This window comes from Lipotes vexillifer, unplaced genomic scaffold, assembly GCF_000442215.2.
Source record: "Lipotes vexillifer unplaced genomic scaffold, Lipotes_vexillifer_v1.1 scaffold575, whole genome shotgun sequence".
Taxonomy (NCBI): Eukaryota; Metazoa; Chordata; class Mammalia; order Artiodactyla; family Lipotidae; genus Lipotes; species Lipotes vexillifer.
In genome coordinates, this window is record NW_006780198.1 from 2,920,852 (window position 1) to 2,939,375 (window position 18,524).

Here is an 18,524-nt window from a genome sequence, read left to right on the forward strand (position 1 = left end):
AAAAAAAGGCGTCTCTGTAAAGAGTCCTACTCCTACATCTTACCCTAGGAGAATCAAACAATGATATTTGCAAGAAGATAATTCATGTTGGTTTAAGACGAACTGTAACTAAACATAACTGAATTCACAAATTTAGTTCTAAGTTATGAAAATATAAGGAAATTTAAAATCTGTTGAAAATGTTCTTTTCTACAAATGACAACCATATAATCTCTTACATCATTATACTCTGCTTTTAGCATTCTCAATATGTTTTTCCATCTGAGATATGCAGTAAGTCTCCTAATGCCAGAAATGGCTGCAGTGCCTTGGGTCATTACTACTCAGGAACTGGGTGCATTTGTGGATCTGATTCTGTGCTGAACTGTACTACGGTTTCAGACACATCCAACTGTGGCAGAGACTGCTGGCTGCCTAACTCAACCTCCACCCTCCCCACTTTCCTTAATAATAGAACCCCTATATTACTGGAACACAGCCAAAGCCAACTCCCACCTCCCCTGAAGGCAGGGGTACTAGGAAAGCTCTAGAACGGGCCCTCCTCCTTCAGCTGCCTGGCTAGACTGGAGAACCAGTTTCCCCCAATCCACTGCAGAGTAACACTTTTATAAAAAAACACAAATAAAATGGTGTGGCAATGTCAAATGGTTATAAAAGTTTCTAAACGGTTACTTTCTGTACTCAATACGTGGTGGCCTAGTAACAGACAGTTCAGCCCATGGACTACGATTCGGATAACACTGGCCTAGAACATGAATCTGACCACTGTAGCTGCAATGGCCATCTGTGACCATGAGGAACCCCTGAGACTGGAAACCATGCACTAACGACAATGGAGCAGACTGTAGGAAACTAGATACCTGACGATCATGGTCACTCTCTCAACTCTGGATGGCACACCTTAGAAAACACCTTGTTTTACATGAGAATACAGACTTTTTACTACTGTGATTTGGGTTTTTATTATATACAGCCAATCGACAAAACAGACACTCCCACATGTGCAGACCACTGCAAAATTTCCAAAGTGCTATATTACCTCTTTTTATTCTCACATGAGAATAACCCCAATGTGAAGTAAGCAAGACAAAGTATTATCTCGATTTGACAGACAGATGGAAACTAACATTCTAAAACATGAAATAGCTTGCCTGAAGTAACACCTAGGAAGCACTGATAGCAGAACTGAAAACAGAAGCCAGCTGCCTGCTCTTTCCATAAGAGCAATCTACCTCTCAGTGAAGTGAAATTAATCATGATCACAAGCAAAATAAAATAAATGAGCAGGGGTGTGTACTTGCAACAAATTACATAAAGTGTGTATGCCGCTGGGTAGTACGATACAACAAAAACACCATGGTCAACTAGTGAAGACAAAAACCAGATTTAAGGGCTGTGGTGTCCTACTTCATTTGTAACAAAGCATGTGTGAAAAGGAGCTGGAGGGGCAGAAATCACAATGTTATAATAATTTAGCCAGAAATGTAGCAACTGAGCTAAGAGCAAGTAATACATAGCACATTAGTTTAGGTTATGACATAAACCTTCAAACTCTGGTCTCAAATAAAATTTGAAACCCTAATATTCTATCTGGATATGAACAGAATCTGTCAATAAGTAATAATGTTTCTTAAAAACAGTTTGCATAATTATTGAAGGACAGTAATAACAATATTGAACTTTAATATAAACCAGACTTCTGAGAACCACTGTCAATCAAATGAGTTTCCGTACTCTTCCTTCCATGGTGAAGAAAGGCTGGCACACAGCCATCCCCCTCACTTCCCAGGATGCCCTGTGAGCAAAGGCGTATTAAAAAGCATATTTAAAACCTGAAGGGCTTCCCTGGTGACACAGTGGTTAAGAATCCAACTGCCAACGCAGGGGACACGGGTTTGGGCCCTGGTCCGGGAGGATCCCATGTGCCGCGGAGCAGCTGGGCCCGTGCGCCACAACTACTGAGCCTGCGCTCTAGAGCCCGTGAGCCACAGTTGCTGAGGCCCACACGCCTAGAGCCCGTGCTCCGCAACAGGAGAGGCCACCACAGTGAGAAGCCCGTGCACCACAACGAAGACCCAACGTAGCCAAAAATAATTAATTTAATTAATTTTTTTAAATTCTAAATAAAAAAATAAATAAAAGCTGATGGTTAGGATCAAACATGCCATCTGTGACTGTGGACTAATTTTTACCTGGGTAAGTTATCTTTGCCTCTGTGGCTATCAAACGTTTTATTTCATCAGCAACAAACACTAAAGTATTTGCCCATATCAATATTTATCTGTTAAATACTAAATCAAACAGAAGCCATACTTTTCAGTACACAGAGATAAAAAGGTTCTTCTGCTGTCTTAAATATTTTGTTGCAATATTTTTAATTTAAAAAACAAAAAGACCCACAAGAAAAATTAGGACATGAATTTCAATGTATTTTATTATGCACACTTACCCTTTCAAAATTTCTCTACAGGTATAAGCTAATTACCAAAGAAAAAAACAAGCTGAGAAAAACATTTAATTGCTCTTGGTATGTAAACATATTATAAAAATCCTCCAGGATCATTAGTGAGAATGAGTTCTTTCAAGGAATACCTACCTAACAGTGCACTATACAAAAACTATTAAGGTCAGGATGGGGGCGGGGGAGGGAGTTATGGAGAGAGATTAATAAAATATTCACCCCCTCAAAATAACACAGGAAAGAAAATAGGAACTGCCCACTAACTCTGCAAACCACACGCCCCTTGCAGAATCATGAAGCCACAGTGAAGTAGGAGAGAAAGCTCTGGAGTGAATAATCCTCAAGAGTTTATACTAGCTCAGGGGTCAGCAAACTACCGGCCCACAGGCTATTTCCCAGCCCACCTATTTCTATAAACAAAGTTTTACCAGAACACAGCAACGCTGTCACATACTGTCTGTGACCAACATGAGTAGCAGCCACAGAGAAGACAAAACTGAAAACATTTCCTATCTAGCGTTTTACAGAAAAAGCTTGCACCCTATCAGCTACCTGAGCGATAACACAAAATAAGAAGCACTTCTCTGGGAACTGATAGGAATGAGCCTCTTTTTCGTAAACACCTTTTTGTATATATACGTAGTTTTAGTTCATGAGATGTAAAATTTGCCTACAAAAAAGCTGACCCAAGCACAAAATGTCTCCAACCAGTATCCCAGACACAAAATAGCCTGTAACTTAGAAATCTAGTGAACTGTACTGTACTTTATCTCCCTTATAGAGAAAACCCAATATGAATAAGAAAACAAATTTCTCTAATGAATTAACCTTCCGAGATTTATAATTTGGTGTGATGTATCTTTGGAAACAATGATGACACAGAGTATGTGACAGTGCTTAAGTACCTCCCCCACCAAAGACCTGGAGAAATTTCAAGTTCAGTACCCCCAGAGGTCAAAAGCATTATTAAACTCCAGATGCCCAGGGTGTGCACCAGCAGAAAGAGAAAGTTAACCAAGTTTCCCCTCTCACTGCTTCCATGGCAAGTTTAAATAGCAAGCGCTAATCATTTAATTTGTACTGATGCTAACTTTTCAAAGCAAGTTCATGAATTTTCAAAGAAGTTCATGTTGCTTCTTGTTAAACCAGATCTCTAAAATGATAACCCAAACAATAAGCCAATGAGCAGAAAAAAATACATAGAACTAGAAAACTGGGTAGAATAATAACCAGTGTGTTAAAATTCCATGACTAAAAGATTTAGATACAAAGGCATTCTTCCCTGCAATCTCACTGTTACAAGGTTACTGTCAGAGGAAAGGAGTAAGGCCTGCGGCACAGAGTTTCTCAGTCAGAGTCACAGCAGAGCTATATATCAAAGTACACAGTCAGGAGACCTGATCAGGACAATAATCGGGTCTGTAAAGCAAGGGAGTTTCACTGTAATTTTGTAAATAAACACTTCAGTGGATTTTTTTCTTTTAATCATCAATCCTGTTTTGTTTTGTTTTGTTTTTTAACGATCAATCCTGTTGATAGTTTTCTAGTCCATCTTCTGAAAAAACCCATTCCTCTGGCTCAACTCACTGCCTGATATTCAGCAATCACTGTTAGGATAATTACATTTCCTCAAGAAACAGCAGAAAGGCATCATTTCATACAAGCAAGAAATAAGACCAGAGGCTGTCTAGGTCTCAGCCCTTCTGCCTTTCTCCACAAAATATAAAAGGGCAATGTGTCTCTTTCTTCCAGAGAAAGCGATATGCTCAGAACAATTCCAACTGCACTCAAGATAGCTTAATAAAACAAGCTGAAAACTTAAGACTGTGTTCTCGAGGTCACCGTGACAGGACACAAGGGTGTACTCTGAAGGCTTCCTCACTGGGGTCATACAGTGTACGGTGAATCAGCCACGCCACCTCTCTTGCGCTCTTGGACAGGCTACCATCCATGTCCTGTACTTACTCGTTCAACCAGAATGAACTGGACAGAAGCAGGAGCTGCGAATCTGGTCGGGAAACAGGAAACAAACAATTCAAAAAAGCAGCACAACAAAAGATGAGGCCGGGAAGAAAGATGGAACAGAAGAGAAAATAATTAACTATCAGTAGGAGAGTGGCTGCCTACATCGAGTGGCAGGTGGCACCTGGAGGGCACTCCAGCCCTGCAGCACATGCACTGTGGAGCTGGGAGGGGGTGGACTGCAATTGTTCAGAAGCAGCATCTCTCTCCCCAGGAGGGAGTCTTGCACCCAGGAGCCGGCCAGAGTCTGCTGGGCCCCGGGGAGCTTTCCTGAGGCAGAGCCTCTCCAGGGCAGCTGTGCGCCCACTGGGGCGGGGTGCCACGCACAGAAGCCACTTCCCACGCCCTGTCACTGAGGTCAGCCATGCTTTCAAAGACCTCTCTCTCTTTCCAGCCTTTCTTCATTAGCTTCCCTTCCCTCCCAACCCTCTCCCCTCCACACAAGATAAAGGGATTTTTTTAATCGGATCAGTTTTCCAGGGAAGCAGAAATGTGACTGTACACGGTTCTTTAGCCTCACCTCACGATTCCACAACAGGGACTAACATCTCTCAACATGGCTTTGTCCAGCTGACCAGGCTCTTTCTGCAGCTGAATAAAAAAATCTTTAGAAACAGTTCTGTCTCCACCAAAATAATACAAATACATCACACCACCAATTCTGGAATACGGAAGCAGAGTCTTATCTCCCTTCAGACAGAATGTAGAAGGGCAGAAGGCTTCAAACTTCATCCAGAAGATTCCAACTCTACGAGTCCCACAGACGAGTCCCCTTGTGCTTCCACACAACGATGCCCCTGTGGAAGTCCGCACAGCCTGCTGGACAGCGGCAAAGGACTACTCACAAAAGCTCCTCCTTCTCTTCATTCCCCATCCTTTCTTTGTATTATACTGGGACCAGTGACACCACCAGCACTAAAAAGAGAACGAGTGCTAGTTTCTTTTTTCCCTCCCTGAAGCTCACAAGATGGGGTTGCTTTCTTTTTCAGCTGGTTGGTGGGTGTCAGCCACCTAATTAATACCCCCCTTCTCGTTAAAAGCTACCCCTAAAAAGCAAGTTGATCTCTTATATAATTTTATTCATAAGGAAAGAAGACAAAACTCAGCGTACATTAATCAATGTGTCAGGCTGACATAATAAGCCAGATGCATTTGATGTTTGCTAAGGGTATCACTAAAATAACCTGTTAGCCACCCACCCACGGCTACAAAAGAGAAAAACAGAACAAAACAAACAAGGTTTTTTCAAAATGTGTATACGTGCCCAACACTTTGTTTAATAACTCCAAAAGATACAAAACCACTTAGGCAAAAGTAAGCCACAAATCTATTCAAGAGCACTGTAAAATGCAAGGGAATTATCCAAAGGGCTGCACCGCTGACTGAATAATTTTAATACAGAATGCCCAGCAAATCTCCCTGTATGTTGCCAACAGATCACCAGCAGAGGAAAATCCAGATAATGAAACATTGTAAGAAGGGCCCTTTTTAATAATTTAGCCCATCAAGGAATGAGTACTGCTTCTTGTTTTCAGAAGGAGAGCGTTATCTTCAGCTTACAGCTCAGGGACAGCCTCAGGGGATTTAATCACAGTCCCTTTCCTGCCATGCGATCCTTCAGCTGTCACTGTGCATCCTTTGTCATTCTTCATCCATTTCTAGAGAACCCCTGGTCTCAAAGATGTGTCTTCCCTACTTAAGCCACAGAAGCCATAGCAGCATTTCAAGTTTTACATATTAAGCCTGTCTATTATCATTTGCCAACTGCCCTTCTTCTAAATAATTTTAACAATGCATCAGATATCTTTGTGAACTTCCATCTTGTCTGTTAACAAATCTACTAAATATCTTAAGATCAGATTGCTATTCCATCATAATGGTAAGTGTGCCGATCGATCTATGGATGTGTGCAAACATTTTAATACAACCAAGAAGACGCTACTAAGAGAAGGAAAAACCAGGCGGAAGCAGTATAGGTATCAACCACTCTATCCCCATTCCAACATGGAAGGATATAAAGTCCCTAAACTTGAGGAAAAATTAACCAAAACAATAAATTTAGTGGTAATACTAAATTTAAGGGTATTCCTGCATCTTTATATATTGGGAAAATATTCAAAACCAAAAAAATTTTTAGACTGTAAACAAGCCAGCGATTTCTGATTCAAATATAAATCAAACTGCTGTCATCCCTGACAGAATGTTCTGCACTCCAGTTACACTATCCTACTACTCCACTAAAGTCACTCAACTTCTATTCTATTGTCGTGGACAACTAGCCCCACCTTCCACTGAGTGTGTGAGACTGGGAGTTGGAGGCAGCCATTTCTGCTGCTCATTTGTCTTTGGATGTGATTCCAAAGCGTCCCTCCATGATCCTGTGGATCAAGATACTGTAATCCTGAGGGCTTCAGCACTCCAAGGTCACCACACACATCTTCTATTATAGGACACCAAAGGATTGTACAGCTGCTTTTCTAGGTCCTTCTGCTTTTCCACCCAGACTGTAAATTGTTACAAGGCCCTGGGGCAGTGCAGCAGTGGCTCCATGCCATTCAGGCCTCAAGGAGCGTCAGCGCTGTCAGGAGGCTGCAGCCAAGGGCAGCGGCCTCACCAATGACAACACCTCCCTCTCTGTGGCCAATGAGCCACTCTCCTGTTGTAAGATCACAGCAAGTTCCCCTCTAACAAAGACTTAAAGACAAATTAAAACAAAAATACAGGGACTTCCCTGGTGGCGCAGTGGTTAAGAATCCGCCTGCTGAGCAGGGGACACGGGTTCCAGCCCTGGTCTGAGAAGATCCCATGTGCCGCGGAGCAACTAAGCCCGTGCGCCACAGCTACTGAGCCTGCGCTCTAGAGCCCACGAGCCACAACTACTGAGCCCGTGTGCCGCAACTACTGAAGCCAACACGCCTAGAGCCTGTGCTCCACAACGAGAAGCCACCGCAACGAAGAGCAGCCCTCGCTCGCCGCAACTAGAGAAAGCCCACGTGCAGCAACGAAGACCCAACACCGTGTTAATGGTCCATTCAGTCACATTTAATGTATTCCTTTTTAAAACGTCCCTCTTTATCTGATTAAAAAACAATAATAATGTGCTTTTTTCCTATTTTGTAAATGAAGCAAACTATTAATTCAAGGGTTAAGAAGCAACTTCTTGGGGCCAAGAACTGCTCTGAGCACTGCAAACAAAAAGATGAGTGAAACACAGCCCCTTGATTTTCTTTTGTGGGGGGGGGCCCCGCGGGGGGGTGGGAGTGGGGGTGCCACACCACTTGGCTTGTGGGATCTTAGTTCCCCGACCAGGGAATGAACCGTGCTCTCGGCAGTGAAAGCGCTGAGTTCTACCAACTGGACTGCCAGGGAAGTCCCAAAAGCCCCTTGATTTAACATTGCCAAAACGACAGATTATGCAGTTGACTCTTGAACAACACGGGTGTGAACTGCATTCAACTGTGTGGATCCACTTATATGTGGGGCTTTTTCAATAGATACACAGTCAGCCCTCTGTGTCTGAAGATGTGGAATCCGTGGATACGGAGGGCTGGCTATGGGACATGAGCATCCACGGATGTTGGCGTCTGAGGCAGGTCCTGGAACCAGTACCCCACAGATACCAAGGGGCAATGTATGTACAAAGGAGCCATGCATGATGTCAGGGATGCTGGCTAACTGTCTCCCTCAGAGAGGAGTAAGAGATGGGGAGGTGGAAGCAGGAGAGGGCTAACTTTTATTTTCATTTCAATGCATATCTTAAATTTTTTAACAGACTCATTTTCTGGATTACCTATTTTATAATTTCATTAAGAGTTTCAAGCTACATGATTTTGACTCTGAATGTTTACATACAATCAAAAACTAAGCAATACTACGATAATTATCACAAGCTAGTATGTAAACAAGATAAACCCAATATGCCACGGTGGTGCCAGGTAAGGGCAAAGTCACAACATGGTAGCTACACTTAGAGAGGTTTCTCAGTGATAATAACAAAAATGAAATCAAGAGAAGAACTGAGTCACCACAAGGAACCCAGTAATCTAAACACATTATACACCAGCCCCTGGGCCCCAATAATCTGGGCCATAAGCAATCAGTAACAAATTTATATCACAAGTGACTATTTCATTTCATCAAAACATCATCACCCATTCTATCAAATTAATACTGGTAGTTAGAGTTTTACTGGTTTTGTAGTTTGGTTTGAATTTATTTATAAATTGTCTCTGAACGCTATATAAGGGATTTAAACATGCAGATTATACCTAATTTGTGTGTTGGAGAAGGTAGGAAATTAAGTTAAAATGGGAGGACCACAAAAACAAATTTTTTAAGGGCATAAAATACTGAGGTTTAAGAAACATAAGAGGTCCTGGAACTGCACTAAAAGAACTCTACATCCTGCAAAGGACAGGATCGGATCCGCAGCTATAACAGTCACTGGTGGCAGACTTCCATGTGCTAAAGCTGGCTGCCCATAAGATATCCCGGGGAGTGCTTGGAAAAACCGTGGATTCCTGGGCTTCACTGCAGAACTACTGAAGTAATACTCTGGCTTTAAAAGTGAGGAAACTGAGGTGCAACGGGGATGAAGTAACTTGATCACTAGTAAATGTTGCCAACATGAATCAAACCAATACCATTATTTCAGCAGTAAAAATGTGTATTTTTTTAAACGACGTCCATGATCTATTACTTCTAAGCAGCTCTTCTCTCCTCTGGAGCGTAAATATGGAACAAATCACCATTACAGGTTTTTCCTCTTTCTACAAAAATAATGAAAATTCATTAAGTCCTTGTGTTGCTAAAAATGAAAAACACCCTGAGGGCTCAAATGTTCGGAGGGCTTCCTCCTCACCCACCTCTCCCTCCCTCCCTTCCTTCTTTCCCTCCCTTCCTTCTCTTCCTCCCTCCCTCCCTCTCTCCCTTTCTTTCTTCCACTTGACTCAAAAATCCCACCTTTGAGTTAATGGTAGGTGAATTCTGATCTATTTCTCAAAGACAGAGTTTGAGGAGAGAAAGAAAAAGAAGTGCATTCCAAAATCACCACAGTGATTCAGGCAAAAAATAAAATAGGTGCTAATATTAGTGGGTGAAAATTTGATGACAAACAGGATATTTACATGTTCTCAAAGTTTCCCCCTACCAATTACTTATTAATTACAAAGGGAAAGTTAGTAACTTATCCAAGTGATCCAAGTTGCTGTCACCAACAATGTGACAAATTGGTATCCCGTGTCCTCTAATATGAGGCACTTAGGACAGAATACCACTAATATAACAGCCCTGCCTAAAATGTATAACCTTCAGCTAATAACTAGGAAGCAGCAAACTACAAAAAAATGAACTGCACTCTTCCAAAACATGTCAATGTAGTGAAAGACAAAGAAAGGCTAAGGAACTATTCCAGATTAAAGGAGACCAAAGGGACATGGTAAACAGATGTGTGATGCTGGTTTGGATATTAGGCCAGAAAAACAAATTGCTACAGAGGGCATTACTGGGATCTGTGACAAAATGTGGATGTCTATAGATTCGATTAGTATTGTGGTGCTGTTAGACCTCCTGATTTTGATAACTATATAGTGGCTATATAAATGAATGTCCTTGTTCTTACAAAATACACACCTAAGTATTTAGGAGTAAACAGTCAAGATGTCTGCATTTTACACTCAGTTCAGAGCAGTGGAATAGATTAGTGAGCCCAGAAACAGACCCACATAGAGTCAACTGACAAAGGAGGAAAGGCAATGCAATAGAGAAAAGATAATTTTTTCAACAAATGGTGCTGAACAACTGGATACCTACATGCCCTCCCCCCCCGCCCACAAAAAAAAAGAACCTAGACACAAAAATCAACTCAAAATGGATCACAGACCTAAACGTAAAATGCAAAACTATAAAACCCTGGAAGAAGATAACACAGAATGAAATCTGAATGGCCTTGGGTTTGGAGATCACTTTTCAGATTCAATACTAAAGGCACAATCCACGAAGGAACGAACTGATAAAGCTGGATTCGTTAAAATGAAAAACCTCTGCTCTGTAAAAGACACTGTCAAGAAAAGCAAAGGACAAACCACAGACTAGGAGAAAATATTTGCAAAAGACACATCTGATAAAGAACTGTCATGCAAAATACACAAAGAGCTCTTAACGCTCAACATTAAGAAAATAAACAGCCTGATTTGAAAATGGGCCAGAGCCCCTAACAAAAGATACTCCACATCGTATGTCATCAGGAAAATGCAAATTCAAACAACAGTGAAATACCACTAACAAGCCTAAGAGGACAGCCAAAATGCAGAACACTGACAACACCAAATGTTGGTGAGGATGTGGAGCAACAGGAACTCTCATTCACTGCTGGTGGGAACGCAGACTGGTACGGCTAACTTTGGGAAACACTTGGTTGTTTCTTAGAAAATTAAACACACTCTTACCGTACAATCCTGCAATGAGGCTCCCGAAGGAGTTAAAAACTTACGTCCACGCAATAACCTGCTATAATGGATGTTACAGCAGCTTTATTCATAACTGTTAAAACCGGGAGGAGCAAAGGTAGCTTTCAGTGGGTGAAAGGATAAACAAACTGTGGTACATCCAAACAATGGAATATTATTCAGAGTGAAATATTATTCAACTGTTACACCATGAGAAGACATGGAGGAATCTTAAGTGCATACTACTAAGTGAAAGAAGCCAATCAGAAAAGGTTACATACTGTATGATTCAAACTATATGACATTCTGCAAAAGGCAAAACTATGGAGAGAGCAAAGAGATCAGTGGTTGCCAGGGGTCAGAAGGAAGGGAGGGATGAATAGGCAAAGCACAGAGGATTTTTAGGGCAGTGAAACTACTCGGTATGGAGCTCTAATAGTGGATACATGGCATTAGAAACTTGTCCAAACCCAAAGAACGTACAACACACCGTAAGTGAACCCTAATGTAAACTATGCACTTTGGATGATAAGGATGTGATAATGACCTGTGGATTCATCAACTGTAATATATGTACCACTCTGGTTTTGCTAATGGGAGAGGCTATTCACGTATAGGGGTGGGAGGTATATGGGAAATCTCTGTGCCTTCCACTCAATTTTTGCTGTGATCCTAAAACTGCTCTAAAAAATAAAGTCTATTTACAAAGAAAAGAAAGGAAAAAAATGACAAGTACCTGACATTTGATCTAACTGTACAACAGGAGATCAAAGATAAAAACAGAAAATGCCAACTTCCAGGCATTAGGCATAACAATTTTTAGACTCTGGAAAGGATCGATTAACCTTAGGTATATTACTTAATCTTGACCCCAGGCCCTTAGAAAAACTGAAGGTCTTGATAGTTATAAGAGATATTGTCACTAAAAATACTATGAGGTCCTAAAAGGAGGTCTAACACACAAAGTTTAAGCTAAACAAAACTGCAAGCTCTACACCTCCATGTGCTGAAATTTCTTTGGCAATTTATATTAATAAAACTGATTCTGGAGAACTTGTAAAGCCTGGGAACTCCATATATTTGCTTAGGTATTTTTCAAACAGTACGAAACAGCCCTAAAAAGGCAAAGTTGAAGGGCCTAACAGTGCCTGTAAGTAATGAAGGGTGATGCATTATCCCTGAAAGAAGGGAAAGCTCAATAAAACCTAAATATAATCATTATGTTTCATACAGATATATGGTAACAGAAAGACTGCTTAAAACAGCAGGCAGTTTTTTAAAATCATAAGGTTATTCAAATCTATGTTCTGAAAAATGCAGCTTGATGTCCCTTCTGTAAAAAAAAAAAAAAAAAAAAAAGAAAGGGAGCAAATGAATATAATGGAAGATAGCCTTAAGAACAAATTAGCCGACATCCAGCTTCTAAGGGAGAGCAGACTGTGAAAACAACTTCTCCAAAGGAAAGGAATTCACCTGGAAGCAGGTTATACGCTCGCTAATACTAATACTGGTCAATTGGGTGTTTTAAGAATTTTTTAAACTTGCTACATTAAAATTCAACAGCTAGGGCTTCCCTGGTGGCGCAGTGGTTGAGAGTCCGCCTGCCGATGCAGGGGACGCGGGTTCGTGCCCCGGTCCGGGAAGATCCCACATGCCGCAGAGCTGCTGGGCCCATGAGCCATGGCCGCCGAGCCTGCGCGTCCGGAGCCTGTGCTCCGCAGAGGGAGGGGCCGCAGCGGTGAGAGGCCCACGTACCACAAAAAAAAAAAAAAAAAAAATTCAACAGCTATTAATTATCTTTCATTTAGGGTAGATGGATTAATCCCTAAATTAATATAGCACCTGTATTGGCAATTTTTCTGAAAATCAGTGGTTTTAACACCTTTCACTACAATCAAATATAAAAGACAATGGTTATTTTTGGCATACTTAGTGGCAGCTGGGGAAGCTACAGTAAACTCTGAAAAAAGCAGGATATCCTCAAAACCTCCTGTACAGCTAAAGAAGCAACAAGATGACAGTTCTTTATAAGCACCAAGCAGGTAAGAAATATAATTAACTTTACTTTTAAGACAGCATTTTATAATAAATGTTCACTTTTAATTATTAAATGGTACCAAAAGTCCCAAGTATGAGAAGTACCAGTGTTAGAAATGATACTTTAAAATGATAAATGCCTTACGTAAGCAAAAAATAATACTGTTTTAACAGTGGCTTCAGACTCAGTCAAAAAGTTTAAACTAGATTATTAGGCAAAGTATTCTTACCTTCTAAAGGAATAAATGGTGTTATCACGTGGGCTGGCTCGACACCACCCAATGGTCAAGGAAGGTGGGAAGGGGCAATGGGAAGAACGCCAACCAGAGACCCAAGAGACCTGGGCCTAAGCAGCGCCACATGAAGCAGGGCTTTGGGGTGAGCCACTGGGCCCCGGCTTCCTGCTCTGTGTTGGTGAAGTAGGTCTGTCTAGATCAGGGGACTGGATTTATTCCAAGGGAGATGCAAAGCCCAATTTCTCACACGCACAAAGTTTTATCTGAAACAAATGCAGACGAACACACACACAGACTGCAAGGGTCATTTTTCAAATGTACACAGATGCTGTTAAGTGACAAGGGAGCTCATCGTTGGGGTCTGCTGGTCAGGCATTTTTTTTTAAAACAAAAGGACAGTAAGATAGGACCAACACAAGTGCTAACAGGAAAAGAAAACTCACCAATACTAAACAGGGTTCCCACACCATGCTGTTAACACCACCGTCCATCTATTCAGGGGAAAGGCCAGCCTGTAAAACTCTCAGTGGCAGAAGCCTCCTACTCTCCAAAGTGAATGAGCAGCAAGCACGTCAGCTGAGGAACTCACTAGTAAAGTGAAGGCAAAGGGGCATCGAGGCAGGGGTCACCCATGCAGTACAAAGTCAGCCAGGGGCACAACCAAGATTACCCATGGCCAGGTGAGTTCCTGAGTTAAACCTCAGTCCTGCCAGGTTTTTATACAAAGGCAAGATTTTATATGAATGCAAACCTCAAGTTTTCTCACGTACAAAATGAAATAAATATCACAGATTGTTGTGGAGATCAAACGGGTTAAGCTACGTGAAAAGAGTAGCAGTGTGCCTTGGCACAAAGTAAATGTTCCACGTTAGTTGACTTCCGTAAAAGCTAGCTGATTTGAGGGGTGTGTGTTTGTTTTTTCAAGGTTTTAATTATAGCCTTTACTTGGAAAATAGCCTCAATTCAAGAAATTTTTTAAATATTTATATAATTTTAACGGTTACTTTCCTGATTTGAGGTTTTAAGTGACCCACCTCAAGAGGCTTTAGAGAATAGCAGTTTTTAAACTTGATTTTTAAATTTTTTTCAACATTTTAGGAATCTATTGATTATCATCCATGGTTGAAAAGTATATATTCTCTCCAGGAAAATGCACGTACATATAAGACTTTGCAAGCGATTTCAGAAAGTTCACAGACGCTCTTAAACTCAAGGAGACCACCTAGGGGCCTATGGGCTTCAGATTAAGAACGTCCAGAAAACTAATGAATTATTTAAACCTGAGTCTGTACAACAAAACCCACTGTGATAAGACATAATGCTTAAGGAATGCTTATTATATGCCTGTATCATGCTAAGCAATCTAATGAATTACTTCATTCACCTTTGTAACAACCCTTTGAGGTAAACAGTAGTAGTGTGCCCATTTTAGAGGTGAGAAAACTAAGGGTTAGAAAGGTTGATTAATGCATCCTACGTTACACAGGAACTCATCAAGAGAAAAAATTGTTCTCTAAAGGATAATGCCCCAAAAACAAAACCAGCCGTTATAAAAACAATGACTTGGTTCAATCATTCACCAAAGAACATCTGGGCTCTTTCCAGTATTTTTCTATTGTGAATAAAGCTGCTATGAACATTTTTTTTTAATGACTTAAATAAAATAGCTTGACCCACTACTGCAATGTTGTCTTATTTATATATGTTAGCCACTCCACGGAGGTCTTAAACACACAAAAAGATATGACTGAAAAATAAAAATGCTAAATAACTAAATACCCAAGTGAGGAATACTGATTTTTTAGTGAGGAGAGGATGGGTGCACCCAACAAGCATCCCAGCCCGCAGAGCCACATTCATGGCAGTGGAAATGAATGTGCATTTTAAATCCCCTTTAAATGGCTGCACCTTCTCTGCTTTGGACAGAGCCTCTGTCACGCCAATTAAACCCCCTGATACTGGGAACAGCTCGGGGTGTGGGATGATCTCTGTCCTGTCTGGGGAGGATCTGGGCAATGTTTTCTTTGCCTTCTCACCTCCCTCCCACCAACTACCAGTAAGTCAGTAATTTTTGCTAGAAGACATCGAAGCTAACAGATTCTCGGGAACAAGTAAAAAATGTTGCCCTTCTAGCACAAATACTTTTAAAATGAACAGACAAAAAATTAATAAAATTAAATCTTATGAGTTGATGCCATCATTTGTATACAAACAGATATCACCTATACCTGAATATGCAAAAAAGTTAAATTATGATGCAATCAATGCTATCCTATAAAAACTAAATTAACAAAAACAGTCTATTAGGGAAGACATCTGGTGTATCACGGCAGGAAACGTTAATGATATTGTCTGCAACCCTGTAATCAATTTTTTCTCCCAGTAGCTCTCTCATTACACTGTATTAGATGTGTGTGCCTGCAGGATTTATGAGAGCTCCACACATGGAGGGGAGCTCTGCCAACTGGATCCAATTCAGATCCAGCTCAAATGACTCTGGCAGCATGAAGCATTGTTAAAGAACAATCAGTATGTCAGCTTTATGCAGCATCATCCTGACTGAAAGAAGATTTATCATCGTACTACAGAATCTTCTCCAACCTACATATGGTGGTATCTGAGTATACCACCCATCATGAACTTACTTAAATACCTAGTGGACACAATATTTTTACTGCTAAAAAAATAAATACTCGTCATCACTAATGCTAATATAAAAAGTTTACTACATATCAATTATGGGCAAAACTTTAAATCCATTCAGCAAATCCTGGTTAGTATTGCAGTAAATGAAACAGTCTAACAATGACATTGACACTGATTAGAGAATAAAGATAATATTGGCCTGAAAGATAAAAACCATTTCTCTCTCTCTCTCTCTCTCTCTCACACTCACACACACACACCACACACACACACGATGGTAACTGGTAAAGGCTGAAGCTTTTGAAGTATGCAGTCAAGTTGGGACTCTGCTGATTTGTCCCTTAAGATGTCAGTATCTCTCCAGGGATTAAAACTGGATTTTTATCCACTACGTTGGGTTTTATCTTCCATTGTGAATGGCTATTATATCAAGACTTCCAAGGCTTCCATAATGTGAACCTTTTTCTCTGGTCTTATTCTTGATAAATTACAGTGGCAACTATCTAAACATGAAAATGTTGTGACAATTATTCCTGATTTTATTACAATTATTAATGTCCCATCTCCATTGTCTTGGTCCTCTTCATTTTATGCATGGATGACAGTCCTAGCTACCTAACTGGAACTTTTACAGTCTTTCCCCACTCCACACTCTACCCAATGAATCTTCTTAAGCAGTGATCTGCAGATCGGCCTGCCCGGAATAAAAAAGCCTGCAAAGGCTCTCTGCGACCTAGAACATAAAATATCACCCTGTCTAACCTTTCAGACCCTCAATGATCCAGCCCCATTTTGTATCCCCACCTCTGCCTCCCAGGACCCACTAACCTGTGCTCTTCTTTGACGTCCTGCGGCATCTTCTCACAACTCCCAGCTTCACCAGGCTCACTGCCTACGTTGCTGATAGGGACAGGCTGACACGTACACCTGGCGAGCTCCTCCACTCTGCCTGCCCACGTGTTACTGGTGTACCAAAAACACACCTGGCTCCTCAGTACCTAGCTACCTTCCCAAAACTTTCCCAAGCGCTGCTACAGGCCATTGGGAGCGCTCTCTTTTCCTAGTCTCAAGATACTAATATGCTACACGGCAAGTGAACAAGTCGTTGCATACTGCCAGTATCTGGATCTGTGCATGCATGTACGATGGCTATTCTCTTGTGTTATTTCCTAATCAAGCATGAGTTTGAGCCCCAGGGTCAGATTAGGTAAAACAAGGGAAAGACAGGTCTTAACCTTCTTTAGTGACTAACAGTGGTCAATCAGAACAATAAACACCTGTCCTCCAGAAAACTTTAGCTTTAAATGCTCATGAAGGAAGGAAAATGAAGACAGGTGTGTACACCGAGCTTCCAGAAAAGGTGAGGCACACGGCACAAAAGTAACCCTCGTGGATCACTAACACCAGGCCCTGTGCTCCAGGGGACAAAGCGCTGAAGACACTGCATCCTGCTTCACCCCACGTAACGCCCCACATCATCACCAGGTAACAGAGGATTTGCCGGGGTACAGCTGACAGCACTCCATCTACTCCCCAACCCAAGCCTTTCCAAACATTTATTCTGTATCTGGCCCTGCAGAAAAGCCCAGCTACCTCTGAGCAATACTCTACCGAAGGTCACCCGAGAGGGCAGCAGCCCGAACAGTTTAGACTCATGGGCCACAAGTCCCGGTGATCCTGGGGAAAGGCGCGGTCCGCACGCGGACTCAGACTTACCCCCTTTTCCCCTATTTCAGTCGCCAACGTCCATACTCGCTGCTGATTGCCAGCTCCTGCTCCTTGCAGCGGCCCAGCATGCTCTCTGCTGGTGCCAACACCCCTCCACCACCAAGCCCCCCCGACTTCTGGAACTGTCCTAGAGGGGTAAGGCAAGTCCCGTATTTTGCTTCCTCTGTGCGTGTACTTGTTACTCCTTTAAGAACACATACGATACAGCACATTTTTAAAGGGGCTCTGGGGAGGGAGGTGATATTCCTATTTTATACCCTGTGGGATATAAAATATTGATAGCTTTTAAAAACGGGATTCTCCTTACCCCTACAGGCCCTCTCCCGGCTTCAGAAAGATGCTGTGGCGGCTGTGCTGCCACCGGCAGAGAGCATGCTGGGGGGTCGCACAAAGCAGGAGGTGGAGATCTGCAACAGGCCTGGGAGTTGTGGACCTAAAAGAGAAAAAAGTTTTAAGTTAACAGGCCCAATGTCCTCTCATACCCTGGTTACTAGGGGCACTCAGCACACAAGCAGGCAGCTGCACAAATCCTTTAGCAGGTGGCCTCTGAAGTCTCAGCGAATCTGTTCTGCCACTAAAGTTAAACTCCGCACATCAGTCAGAGCTGCTTCCTTTCTCCAGCGTGAACATACGACCCTCTGGCTCCACACTCTCAGTGTGGGCCTGTCATAAAGCGGTATGGTGTGTGCCCCTCAAAATAACCAAGTTAAGATGTGACACAGTGTCAAAGCACCGTGACAGTGGCATGCTTTGCTTATAATAAAAACAAAAATGCAATGGTGTCAGATAAACACGACTATAAAATAAACCACCAGTGGACAAACTGAGCTTTCAGAAGAGTTTCTAAGTAGAGATGCCAGAGGCACAGGGCATGTACCTCAGAAGGAAATGCTCAAGGTACTGGGGGCCTCAAAGAAAGATCCTACCATTTTCTCAAAGTCCTAGTTT

General features: G+C 41.9%; 1 protein-coding gene across 1 annotated transcript in view; it reads right to left on the bottom strand.

Annotated features, from left to right (window-relative positions):
- Positions 1 to 18,524, bottom strand: part of RERE (arginine-glutamic acid dipeptide repeats) — a 259,834-nt gene that overhangs the window by 200,034 nt on the left and 41,276 nt on the right. The window contains exon 3 of the mRNA XM_007453328.1: positions 17,884 to 18,009. Coding sequence (XP_007453390.1) covers positions 17,884 to 18,009 — 126 coding nt within the window. The remainder of the gene's footprint in view (positions 1 to 17,883; positions 18,010 to 18,524) is intronic.